Here is a 13,513-nt window from a genome sequence, read left to right on the forward strand (position 1 = left end):
TGGAGGTATGTACCAGATCTGTGACAGCCGAGTTCTCCCCTTTTTTGGAGGGTCGGAGAGGTAATCGCTGCACTAGCGGGGGCCGCCGCAAGCACGATAGTGGTCAAGGTGGTAAGTATTTTTAAGATACGCATGTTAGGTGGCCGGCTTCGTAAAAGCCTTTGGGGTGATTAGCGCAGCGCGCAGTGGATATAGTCAAAGGAGGAACGCATACAGATCGTGCATTTACAAGCCAATATTGGCTTATACAGAGAAGATATCATTTATAAGCATAGTCATATGAACGGCGATATCGATAGTATGATAAACGCTCAATCTTAGGAAATACACGCTATGGGTGTCAGTGTGTCGATATATATCTCGGCCTTCGGTTAGAAATAACTATTCCCAATCATTACTGGATGTGGAGCTCCAGACTGAAACTCAAGCTTTTAATATCTCAACGCGTTAACGTTACATCTATGCTTATATTATGACTATTCTCTAAATGTAGTAGAGCCTTGGTCTGGACCAGTAGAGCCATACCAGCTTTCTAGTCATCTCTGTTGTTCTCATTCCCAAAATTTGCGACTTTAAGTTCAAACTTCGCGACCTTGGATTTATGCAACACTAGCCGTTAATCAACCAACTTGCCCTTCTATACGGCATTTTGGTTTGGGAGACTATGTCGACCGTGATATTTTACATGATAGTGATAATCATGAGCTCATATAAGGCCTTCTGAGTGTTAAGGTCTATCCAAGATTGTTTAATAGATAGGATAAGCGCTCAAATACTTCGCAAAAAGTCCAGAACTTACTGGATATTCAGATTTGCAAGCTTGCTAGATCCATAGAAATCTAATACGATTGCCCGTATACGTACATGAAATCTCATTCAGAAGCTAATCTTTTGTATTTAGGGTTGTCGTACATGTATACACTCTCCTGGATCTCGGGGGCATGTACTTACGTATCCGCAGCAGATACGAATTAATTATATTTTAGACCACTACTAGTATAATATATGCAAACCCTAGCGGAAAAAGAGAGCGTTTCAAACAAAGCCACATGGGAGTGAGATATGCTACTACGGAGTGTACTTTTGATCGACTGGAATCTGATCTTACTAGTCGCCGCAGCTCGACGTCGATCCCACTTCACAAAAAGCATCGATACGCTTAAATAAACTTCTCGAGTTTTTTCTTTCCTTTCCTTCCGGCTTCCGTTAAAGCGTTCAATGTTGCTATTTTATAAATTTTAATTTCTACGCACCACCAAAATTACAGACCACATGTGCCATAAAATCAAGGCCGGCTAAATTGTCGACAGCTTGCCGCTTTTGCTAATTAAACTATAAAGCTAATTTATATATCGATATATCACGATCACGCGCAAGTCGGTAATCGCAATAGCGATCATATACTAGTGCTTCCAGGTCAGGGTACGAGACAACCTTTTTACTGAAATATTATGAATCGATATAGTACTGCCTGTAAATCCTTACTCTATATAGTCATGTATCTAGGATCTAATGTCGCAAAAACGTCGGCTCCACCAAGATAACCTAGGGCTCACGATAACCATGCCAGAATTAACGGCAACTACGAGCAAGTTATGTAATAATAGATGTGAAATAACAGAAATAAGAGAACAGTATAACGCTTTTTCCCCTTACAATTCTGAACTAAAGGCCGATCTTGATGCACAAAGCAACTAATCCTAACATCTCCACATGTATTATCTGTACCTGTTAAATTACTTCGACGTCATAATTACGAAATCTCGAGGATAGGATCCTAGGAGAACTAAACAGCAATTAAATATCGGAAAACATCTTATCCGAGGTACCAAAATTGCTCAACATGTTTCCGTCTATGACGTTTAGCTCCCATGGAAGCATCAAGGCGCCCGGCTCAATCTTACGAAATGCCGCCATTCTTGCTATCCTTTCTCTACCCGATTCCGCCAAAGCTCAAACCTCGAGTTTGAATTACACAACGACCATCGTATATGAGACAGTGAAGAATGCTCATACGATCACCTCTACCCTCGACTCCTGCGATACTGGATTACCACAATGCAACCAATTAGTATGGCCAACTTTTGTCTCTAACTTTTCGACAACGACAATTTCTCAATCAAGCGCCATATCCTCGACCCAGGACGCTACAACATCCTCTACTAGTGCGCCACGAGGCGGGTTCGTGCTGGAAGAAACATTAAGTAGTTTTTATTTTCAACTAGACGATGATACGGGAAGAGCCATTCTAGCGGCCCCAGGGCGAGATCGTTTAGTCTCTTTGACCCTGGCAGAAAACGTTGAAAATCTATTACAAAATTCTCGGAATCCCTCGGAAAATTTATTTTTAAGATACAATGCATCCGCCATCCAGGCGTTACAGCAAGAGTCAGCAAGTGTTCTGTCGTTGCTTCGGGAAATCCGACATACCGTAGACACGGCTAATACCTTGCAGAGCTCCGATTACGTGGGAGAGTGGATTTGGAATACCACCGTTGGTCGAGTCGAACTACATCAAAATCAGAGAAGATGGATCATCTACAAACTAGCCGGCACTCTGAACTCAACAATTGCAAGGATGCGCAGTAGAGAGCTTGTAAAACGGGCAAACTTTTACGACCTCTACATGTTACCAGTAGATATTCCAATACCCGAGAATAGCAGGCTACAGAAGGCGCAATTTATTGCAAACAATGAGGATAAATATGAAACTTCATATTTTTCTTCGTTTGAACCAACTACTTCAGGTACGGGTATAGTTAGTTCAAGTAAAACAGCAACAGTGGCCCCAGTGTCGAGTTTGAGTTCGACCTCACTTCGTTCCAGCTCTGGCCGCAATTCCGGCTCTGACTCCAACCCGGCAACTTCTCAGACAGTATCTAGCTCCATGGTGCCAGATGCATATGATATAATTACTTCTCTTCGCCTGGAGGCCTACTGTAGTTTAATCCTCTCGTATAACAGTCATACCACAACCACCACTTCAACATCAACAAGTATAAGTACCTCATATTATGCTTTATTCACCGACCCTTCGTCGACGTCAACGTCTACTACGACGGCTGGGGACACTTCTGTCACAAGATTTGTCACTGCAAGCGCCAGAACACGAAAAAGACATATTCCCGCTGATAAAAGAAGCTTGGAGAATGACCTGACCAACTATCCTAGCAGCTCCATTTTATCCGCTTGTTCGAGAGCAGCGAGTTCTCCAACTGGAATTATCACCAAAACTATATCTAGCTCAGAATTTTCAAGTGTCATAGAGCCAACGTCTTCCACGACGGAGTTCGGGGTAGCCAACGGTACCGCTACCTCCTCTGTCCCAATCGTTACTGAAACAATTGCAGCGATAGGAGCCTACAAGCTGGTAAACAGCGATGTCTCAAATCATGCAGGTACCTACTACGGGCATTACATTACGGGAATATACCCAAACGCCGCTGGTTATGAGATGTCATCGGCAGATAGACCAGTCCTCAACTGGACACCCTATTACTTTGCAACAACTAAATCCTACGGTATTACTAGGGAATACAACAATGGAGGTCAAACTGATATCACAGTCTTAGTTTGGCTTCAAGCTGGCACATCCAAAGCTAATAACATCGTCGATGACTATGGGCTATATGAATACCCCTTGGACGATCTTCTTGACATCAACATCTCAGAACACCACGCCGTTTATTTCAAGCTTAACTCTACCACATTATTGTTTACTCCCGATAATGAAAGCAATCCTGTCTCTGATCCTGTATTTTGGGTCTGCCCTGGGGCTCTTACTGGTGATGGTACTTTCCCACTGTACTACGCAGACGCTGCGACATTTATGGCCTGCTCGAATTATGGTAGCTTGATAGCTACTTCTGATTGTGTTAGGACTGACCTGACAGCTCTTCAGGGTGGGTTTTGAAGACGAGTACCTGAAAGGATACCTATATAAGATCTACCTCGAGGCCTCATTCTATGCATTATTAATTTCACCAAGTGTATATTTATCCTATGTTTTCAAATTAAGATTATTAGAGATATCGTACATATGACAGTCCCCTAAATATTAAATCTAGAAACATACCGCGCCAGTAGCTCAAATTTCGTTCTCCATTTGGGAACGAGACCGTTCTCCATCAATATAAGTTATGTATTTATTTCGAGTAGCATATAAAAAAAATATAAAAATGTAACTTGATATCTTCTAATGGGGCACTTCCTTAGGCTGATTAAATGACTCGCTATGAATAAAATTTCAATTCTCTACATGTAAATTCGATAAGCTATCATGTAGATCCTCATAGCCGCTCTGGGCAGCCTCGGGGTTTAATAAATGATCATCGATCATGGATGACGCCCCAAACAGTTTCCAGCCTTCATGGATGAAAAGGTAATCTCAATAACTTATATAATTATCTGCATATCTATATCTATGTGCGCATAGTTTGTAGGTATCTCATGAAGGCCACCTGCGAATGAGTGGTGTCGTATTTCGACATTTAAGTCAATGATTTCGATTGTATAGCTATAGCTATATAGATCTTATGCATCCCATGGCCATGCACTGTACATCGTCGAACACGAATACATGTACAACGAGGCGCATACTCTTGGCATTCTCAATTTATTCAGCCTTGTGCACTTTCATGCATAACAGTAAAACACCTAGCTTAAGCGCTCATGACCTGTTCTGTTACCCCTCTCGAACTCTCGAACTCTGACATGAAGGATCTCGAAAATATTTACCCACACAAATCACCACACCCAACTATCTTCGAGGGCGCCTCATATAATTAGGCTTGGGCCCGTTCATTCATTCATCCAAACTACTTAGTCAACACGGATTCACAATCTACCAAGTCAAATGTCGATTATGAACTAATTTGTCAACCGGACCATTTACAGCTAAAGGTTTTCCTTATTCGATATTCAGAAACCCACATGCGCACCCTGCCGCCATGTCTGCACCATCCAACGCATTAATATCATTCCAAAGCGGCGGGTCCGGAGACAGCGGTTTCTCAAATTCCGGCCAGATAGACTGGGTCACCCTCGCTGGATCTTCCGTCAAATTTACAGTCGATGTGCTCGCACGTCTCTCAAAAGCTGGCATCGAAGCATTCACACTCGCTGCATCCTACGCAGTGCTAGGACGATTCAAACTTGGTGATCAGGCGGAAATTGAAGTATACAACTCCGTCGGAAAGCTAAGGGCCTTTTCTAGCTTCAATAGCGCTTTATACTTTGGATTTGGTGTAAAGCATATTGTCAGGAGCCTAGCGGACTCAGCTGAGGGTCTATCTATAGTCTCTCTCTGTTCTATACTAGCAGACTTCTACGGAATTGACCATTCTGGATTGATACTACGGGAGCTATTCAAACTACTGAACCCTCCAGTCGAATTTACGCCGACTATGACACAATGGATCAACTTAATAAAAGCTTGCGCGGGAGCTCTATCGCACTCAAACTTTAAGAACCATCTTACAGGAATATCCAGTCTATATTATGGTCTTCATAAAGAACCGAAGCAGCTCGTGAGAGGAAACGCGGTTCAAATCGCGTCAGCACTGTTTGGACTGAACCAAGTTTCCTCTGGGAAAATTAACGAGGCATTGATCGTGGGGGGTGCGGATTGTGCCTTGATTGCGGCAATCGCCTCGTGGCTTTTAGACCTCGACGTGGAGATTAGAACAGCAGGTTCTAGACAAGTAGTCTTCAAACACACGAGTGCAACCAAGCGAAAAGGAGCAGGGGGTTATTTTGTTGCTATAGAATTCACTCAGCAGTCTGTAATTGGCCCCCAGAGCCAATTGGCAACCAGGTCGTCAGGATACCGACGCGTCGTTGAAGTTCAACAGTTATTTGCCCCTGTTGGTGAAGGTTTTTCTATGAGTGCGACTGTATGTACACGGGTAAGCTGGTCAAATGCTCTAAGGGAGATCTTTGGAGAAAACTCCGAAGAAGCATTGTCAGGAAGTATTTCCGAGAGCATGGGGAAGCTATTTGGAGCCTTAATGTTGTGCAGTTTATTTAAGAATTCAGCCTTTATTACTATGATTTCTAGACCCCCAGACTCTTGGGTATATGCCAACAAGGCGAGCCAAGGCCTAGGGCTGCTATCGACGGTAGAAAGATGGTTTCCAGAATGTGCAGATACACAATTTTCGAGGGTAGCTGCGGCGACATATACGAACTACCTAAAATTGGTGAGGGGGGATGATCAAGGCCACCATGCCAGCAAAGCAGCATGCGAATCTATTTTATCCCTCGGTCAGGTGCATTTTGATAGCATGCTAAAGCAAGCCCAAGGCAACTGCGACCCCGCACCATTTATCCATATGTCTTGGTTTCTATTCCATATTTCACGTTGCCTCTCCATCTGCGAGGTTGATCAATCAATATTACCTTCGAGAGCTGGTCTAATATTCTTTCTTGAGCACAGTCGAAATTATTTGGATGGGCACGACCTGGGCCGTAGCCCTGGTTTTGGTTTCCTTAAACCACCTGAAGTTTTTTTCAGGCCGAGCTCCTTAGACTTTAGGAGACTTCTTGCTGCCCAGGATGCTCTGCGTATGACGTCATACGAGGAATTTACACCTTTCACACTTGCCCAAATATTATTCAGTGGGAAAGTAGGTTACTACAACTCCCAGGGCCGGGTCGGGAATCTCTCGAACATATCAAGCAAAAGCGCGGAAGTTACGAACGGAATCTGCTTTGTCTTAAATTCATTAATAAGGCTTAGCCACAACCCCGAGGAAGTTGGGAAAATATCAATCTTCCCGGGGGGCATACACTACCAAGGCGAATGTTTCAATCAGATCATGGACGATCCAGGACCTTACCCGGTGGCGAACTACAACATTCTATCCGAAATAGAAAAAGTACCAAGAGTACCCGAATTGAACCTGTGCCACTTACCCACCCATAGCCTCAATGATCCTAAGCCTCAGAGTCTAGACGAGAATATTGATTCAGATTCTGGTACCTCTATCGAATTACTCGTCAGCGACATTCCGATCGGAGAAGATAACTTCCACGATAATCCTAACGGTCCAACATCACAAAATCCGACACTTTGGGTACACTATCGTATTGCCAAAGGCCCCAACCAGCATAAGATTCTTAATTTAGGACCCACTCAGTTTATTCAAGTCTTGTTTTCGCACATTCCATTTAACTTGAGCTTTTATTGTGAGGTAGCAGGACTTAGCCAGGTGGATACCAATCAGATACCTCCTCCAGACGCACAACCTGCTACTCTATCACCCCCAGAACCTGGGTCCCAGCATCCAGACTTTAACCCCGAATATAGACTCATTCCCGCAAGCACGCTTATGGCCTGTTTTAAGTCTGACACCCAGCGCCTGATATTTCAAGATGACAATGATCAAAAGAAATGGGCGTTTGTCTTATTCGTTGACGATCTATTCAGCGAGATTGCAATATTGTCGCTTTACCATAGACGACCTGGCTACGAGCCGTATCCGTCCCTATACAGCATACCTTTCAGTCCCGTGCTGTGTGAATCTTCTAAACTTGATGAATATGTCGCAGTAGAAAGAGCCAGCCAAGGAGATCTCATGAATACCGTGGCGATGGAACATTTGAGGAAGCAAAGCGGATCCATATTCATCCCGCCGTTAGACCCGACGGGACCCCCATACCCTCTCCTTATTCTACAGAGATAATTATCTGCAAAATCCACCGAATGTCGACAGGATGTAAAGAATATATTTCAAGATGTATACTTGCATTTTTGTGATCCTGGTCTTTCACTTTTGTATCTAAATGCTTAACCCGCCAAGCCATCAGACTTGCGCGTCCATTGATTGCCTTTCAGGAAGCCTTGTCTCGTCCCACCAACAACATGTGTACCTAGGTATATATAGTGTGTCTCAATTCTCTCAAACTAATTAATTCAATTCATATCATACATAATCCCATAAACATCCAAGTTTAGACTCTCACGCAAACGGTTTCTTTCGAAAAAAAAAAGAGGATCAAACATGAACTTCCTCCCCGTCGAGCTGCTTGGCGAAATCGCCAACCAAAAGGTTCTCCAGAGGAAAGACCTCACAAAACTCGCCTGCGTGAGTCGACGTTTCAATGAGGCGGCTTCTACGCGTTTATATCGTTCCGGAGAACTATCTTACGCCGGTACCACCGATAAGGATGCCGCTAAAGTAGATTCCTACGAGAAGAATGGGAGATTCGTTCGGTAAGTACCGATATCTCGCGATCCAGATCTCGTTATCATGGGTAGGCAAAAATGCAACAAATACAACGCATAAATTCCCTAAAATACCACACACTCAACGCACGTCTTGTAGATGGTGTTTTATTGAATATGCCTCGCCCCAAATGCCCCTCTGTTGCACCTATACCCATAGCTACCTGCAGAAATAAGCCTCTAAGAAAGCTACTAACCACATAAAACCCCTTATAGGACCCTGAAGCTAAACCTATTCTCCCTCCCCACCTCGACAATCTCAATCCCAACCGCCATCTTCCCCCTCCTAACAGCCTTCGTAAACCTCCACCGCCTCCATCTAACCGACTCCGCCACTCTACCATGGCCATCATTCCTCCACGTCTTGGCCATAGTAATAACCTCCCACCCCCACCTCAAAATTCTGGAAGTCCAAAGAACCCTCACCAAGCCCGATGGCCGTTGCTCATTCCCACAAGCAACCTCATTAATCGAATCCCACAAAGCCAAAAATGGTAGATTTTCAAAGCTCGATATCTTCATTCTTAGACTATCCAAAAAGGAAAACCCATATTTGATCTCAAGAGCTGCGATGAATAATTTGATCGAAGTTTTACAGCCGGCTACGAGGTCTGCTAAGGCGTTTACTTATTCAGCTGATTGTTGGGAGTCCGCGGATATAGACTTGAAGGGAGCGGTGAACGGCGAGGATCATACGGCTTTAGCATGGGAATGGGATAATCTTGAAGAAATGACTTTGAAATTTCCGGAACCTGATTGGCCGGTTGTAGGATCGAGTGCCCTGGTCGGTGCTGCGAACCCATATTGGGCAAAGAACCTAAGTTTTCAACGGGACTTGGGAAAGATCACACGACTTGCGGTGAGAGCTCGTGCTGAACATCTAGTTTCTGGTGGCTCGGTAACATATGTAAGTGTGACAACTATCCGAAAAACTCATATCCCCCGGAAAAAAAGCAATACGGGGTCGTGTATGTCACGGAAAACTAACAAACCTAAATAGTTCACCAGAGGCTTTGAGGCTATGCCAGATCTAGAGCATCTAAGAATAACACACTCAGGACGAACCATAGACCTAGATCCAAAATCAAAACCAGACCACCCGTTTTATCATCTTGCAGAGATCCTGCCTAAGCTCAAATACATTGAACAGGTGGACTCTTACTACCTTAACAGACGTATCCAATGCCTCGAGGTATTACGGCGTGAAGATGACACAATCCGATTCAAGCACGTGAACCCTGAAGGAATTTGGATAGGCTATTATCAATGGGATCAGTAGATGTATAGATAGATACATATCGTCAAAATGTAATCCCTACAGCGGAAAATAAATGTCATTTTTAAATATTGCTACAGATCTTACAATCTACGACGTAATTTATAAAGTAGTAAGTTGAAGTCATTAAATTTTTTATGTCATTCCGGTCCTATTTGGTACAAATAAGAAATAGGAGGATGCTCCTTTATTTCCCACTTCTTTTCCAGAAAGTGTTAAAGCAGGAGTCGGAGTAACGATAGAATAAGAAAGAAAAAAAGAAAAGCCCATAAATCCCATTCTTCCGTCAGTCGAGTTATGGAATTTTTTGTTCCCTCATATTGTGAAGTCATTTCCTTTTCAATTTTTGAAGGCTTTTTTGACCATCGAATGAACAAAGAAAGCTCATCTTAAAAGATGAAAAGGTGTACAAAAGAGAAGGAAGCGTTCGGGACGTTAATTATTAACATCACTTGTAAGTAATAACAGAACGAAAGGAAAAGAAAAACCAGTAATTAATAGAAAGAAAAACCCGCGCGCCATGAGACGACAGCAAAAGATGTCAAAAAGCACGGTCTATAGCGCTGTGAATTTAGGCCTTCTCGGCACCAGTCTGGCTTCCGCGTCTGACATCGTCGATGTGAGTGGCAGTACCACCGGTCTTGTCGGTCATTCCCATTTGGTTTGCGAAGGTGCTGTGTGGAACCTGTAAAATGGCTGTTAGAAAACGTGCATAGATACTGCGAACTATTAGAGCAACTTACCCATTTGGCGGACTGGCGAGGAGTGGTCTCTTCCAACATCTTGTCGACCTGCTCGAGGGAAAGACCCTTGGTTTCTGGGACGAAGAAGTAGGCGAAGAGGAGAGCGAGACAACAGGTAGATCCCCAAACGAAGAAGACCTTGGATCCGAGGTTACCCTGGTCGGGGTCGACAATGTATGGGGTAATATAACCGATAACGAAGTTCCAGAGCCAGTTGGACGCAGTAGCAATGGCAACACCCTTGGCACGAATTGGCAATGGGTAGATTTCTCCGATAAGAACCCAAGCACCAGGACCCCAGGTAGTAGCGAAGCCGAAGATGTAGATACAGACGAAAACGATTAAAGTGGTAGAGGCGGCCTTGGATCCAGGGAGAGCAGTGCCAACAGCGGCGATGATGAACTCGCAGACAATCATGAGGCAAGCACCGTAGATGAGGAGAGTACGACGACCAAGCCTTTCAATAGCCCAGAAAGAGACTGGAGTCGTGACAACGTTGACAACATTGGTGATAACCTGAATTGTGAACGCGTTCTTGATACCAGATTGCTGGAAGAAAGTGGTTCCGTAGTAGAAGATGAAGTTGACACCGGTCCATTGCTGCATCATCTGGAGGAAAAACCCGATAAAGATACGGCGGAAGTTACCAGAGCGGTTGCTCCATCCACCACGGAAAACATCGATCCATCCAGCGGAAGAGATTTGCATTTCATATTCGAAGTTGGCCTGAATCTCAGCCAATTCGGCAACGACGTATTCAGAGTCGGCAGGGTGTCCACGAACACGGGCGAGGGCAGCAGCGGCCTTGTCGAGTTCTCCCTTCTTGACCCAGTAACGAGGAGATTCTGGAAGGAAAAAAAGACCGGTACCAAGGATGATAGCCCAGAGGATTTGAATGGCGATTGGAATACGGTAAGAACCAGTGTCATCACGGTGTTGGGTAGAATAGTTGACACAGGCGGCAAGGAAGATACCGAGGGTGATGGCGAATTGGTAACCAGAGACGATAGCACCACGAACAGCCTTTGGAGCAATCTCAGACATGTAGAGGATGACGACAGCAGAGACGATACCGACACCGAATCCAGCGACGACACGACCAGCGATGAGGAGACCGAGAGAAGTGGAAGCGACTTGGAGAATGACACCGACAATGAAGACACCACAGGCAGAGATAATAGCGAGACGACGACCAACCCAATCAGCGAAACCACCTCCGAAGAGGGCGCCGAAGAAAGTACCAGCCGAGAGGATAGAAGTGGTCAAGGACTTTTGCCAGGTCTCAATGTTGTATCCGCTGGCATCAACAGATTCGGCAACGGGACCTCCAAACTGACGTTTGAAGAAGGCCATACCAAGGACACCAGAAATGTAACCGGAGTCATATCCGAAGAGAATACCACCAAAGGCAGCGAAGGCACAGAGCAGGTAAGCTCTGACCGTAATCGGGGCCTCAACTCGGCCGATAGGAGCGTCCGACATTTTTGCTTCGTATCAAGGGAACTAAGCCCGGGTTTCCTGGAAGTGTTGTTGTTGTTGCAAGAAAACGAAAGCGTTTTTTGCTATTCTGGGAGACGTCATGATTATATTAGTTTCGTTCGGAAGCAAAAAGGAAATGAGAAGCAATATCTCGAAAAGACGGATAGTAATAACAGTAAGATTTGAAGTGTGAACATCGCGATAGCACGCGACAGGAAAGGAAATTGATAGAAAAGTAGGTTATGATTCTGGAAACTAGACCCGGCCAGCTGCTTCTGGGTGCCTGAAATGCTTCGGCGGGCACGCATTCCAGAGGTGGAACTCCATGTGGACGAAGGCAGATCGACCAGTTGCAATTTCCCCTGTGCAGGTGGTCGTTTCACCGCCAATAGGAAGCCTGGAAGGGTCCCTTTCGCTAGGCTGAAACGTAGCCAATGACGTTTGCGAACAAAGCAGCAAACCTGCCGGATTGCGAGAAACAAGCAAGGAAGCGAGCAAGCCACTTGGAAGAGGATGCAAGGTGCATGCAGCGGGAAGTGGATATGGCTAATTTGCAGCAGGACCAGGACTCGAATCTCTCCGATGGAAGCTTCGTGGAAGGTGAAATCCAGCCGGTTCAAGAAGGAACAGTAGCAGGAGCAGGAGAGAGCAGGAGAGCAGGAGAGAGCTGCGAAGGGGACGATGGAGAGGGCGAGAAAGGGTTGGAAGAGAGAGCAATTGCAATTGACCAGAATCCATCCAGAGGCTATATTGGTAATACACTGCACGAGAACGCGATTTTGGAGAGGTCGTTGGCAGCAAGCAGACAAGCAAGCGAGCTAGCAGCTAGTTCCAATCGCGGCAGAACCAACAGCAACGGTCTGAGAGGAATGCAAATGCCAATGCCAATGCATGCAGAAGCGAGAGAGGCAGAAACGAAAGGAAGAAAAGGGAGAAGAACTGTATGAAGCTTACCTTATCACCAAAACGGTAACCAGCAAACCGAACGATGATTCGTGAAGAAGTCGTACGGTCAGACAAGGACGAAGTTGATGTCGATGTGATGGTGAAGAGAATGAGAGATGGTTGTTGGTTGCTTGTGGAGAGGAAGGAAGGAAGAGAAGTCTGGGAAGGCGACGGCGGGGTGGTTATAAACAACCGTCTTTTGCTGTTGACTCGGCGCACGCCCATAGAACTACCTACTACCATATACTACACTTCGTTATAATCCACTCCACGCTCTGGAGAAAAAAAGAAGAAAAAATTAATTACCATCTGATCGAAACCAAGAATTGAGACACCCCGGCTTTTTTTTTTTTTTTTTTAACTGGAAAACGGGCCCTGGACATGTCATGTTAGTTAGGTCGGCACAGGTCATTGACTAAAAAAGAGCCTGTCCGGAGTCCCGGTTCATTGGACGGTTTGGTCTCTGCTGCCATGCATGGTCATGGGCCAGGCTCTACCCCCTCCACCCCCCTCCGAGACATGCACCCACACACACCCACACACACAGTCTCTCTCCACTTCTTCCCCTCATATGCATATTGGCCTCGAGCTTGAACCTCATTACGGTACGTACATACATACAGATAGACAGATGTGGGCTTGTTATTCCTAACTCTCTTTCGAATCGGGAACAGATCACCTGGCTTCACCTGCATTTTTGAGTTTTGAACGGGCGAGGTCCAAAGCTTGGGAAGCTTACTGTAAAGAGTTCCCGAAGGAACGGGTCTCGACGTTATCGACTTGCATATTTTCTAGTCTATAATTGCTGCATTGACTGATTCTTGACTATAGCTTGTTTCGGTC

The 13,513-nt window shown here is 45.0% G+C and overlaps 5 protein-coding genes across 5 annotated transcripts; 4 read left to right on the forward strand and 1 right to left on the reverse strand.

Annotated features, from left to right (window-relative positions):
* Window positions 1–1,843: 1,843 nt before the first annotated feature.
* On the forward strand, window positions 1,844–3,913 carry AOL_s00043g317 (uncharacterized protein; the record flags this gene model as incomplete). The annotated part of the gene is made up of 1 exon (XM_011120803.1): window positions 1,844–3,913. One exon carries the CDS (start codon window positions 1,844–1,846, stop codon window positions 3,911–3,913), a length of 2,070 nt encoding a protein of 689 aa, XP_011119105.1.
* Window positions 3,914–4,949: 1,036 nt separating this feature from the next.
* AOL_s00043g318 (uncharacterized protein) lies at window positions 4,950–7,685 on the forward strand (the record flags this gene model as incomplete). Its single annotated transcript, XM_011120804.1, has 1 exon — window positions 4,950–7,685. One exon carries the CDS (start codon window positions 4,950–4,952, stop codon window positions 7,683–7,685), a length of 2,736 nt encoding a protein of 911 aa, XP_011119106.1.
* A 318-nt stretch (window positions 7,686–8,003) lies between these two features.
* Window positions 8,004–9,506, forward strand: AOL_s00043g319 (uncharacterized protein; the record flags this gene model as incomplete). Its single annotated transcript, XM_011120805.1, has 3 exons — window positions 8,004–8,215; window positions 8,444–9,134; window positions 9,228–9,506. 3 exons carry the CDS (start codon window positions 8,004–8,006, stop codon window positions 9,504–9,506), a joined length of 1,182 nt encoding a protein of 393 aa, XP_011119107.1.
* Window positions 9,507–10,074: 568 nt separating this feature from the next.
* AOL_s00043g320 (uncharacterized protein) lies at window positions 10,075–11,728 on the reverse strand (the record flags this gene model as incomplete). Its single annotated transcript, XM_011120806.1, has 2 exons — window positions 10,075–10,188; window positions 10,247–11,728. The coding sequence occupies 2 exons, from the start codon at window positions 11,726–11,728 to the stop codon at window positions 10,075–10,077; spliced, it is 1,596 nt and encodes a 531-aa protein (XP_011119108.1).
* Window positions 11,729–12,159: 431 nt separating this feature from the next.
* AOL_s00043g321 (uncharacterized protein) lies at window positions 12,160–12,672 on the forward strand (the record flags this gene model as incomplete). The annotated part of the gene is made up of 1 exon (XM_011120807.1): window positions 12,160–12,672. One exon carries the CDS (start codon window positions 12,160–12,162, stop codon window positions 12,670–12,672), a length of 513 nt encoding a protein of 170 aa, XP_011119109.1.
* Window positions 12,673–13,513: the final 841 nt, after the last annotated feature.

Source organism: Orbilia oligospora (assembly GCF_000225545.1).
Source record: "Orbilia oligospora ATCC 24927 unplaced genomic scaffold scaffold00043, whole genome shotgun sequence".
NCBI classification, from domain to species: Eukaryota; Fungi; Ascomycota; class Orbiliomycetes; order Orbiliales; family Orbiliaceae; genus Orbilia; species Orbilia oligospora.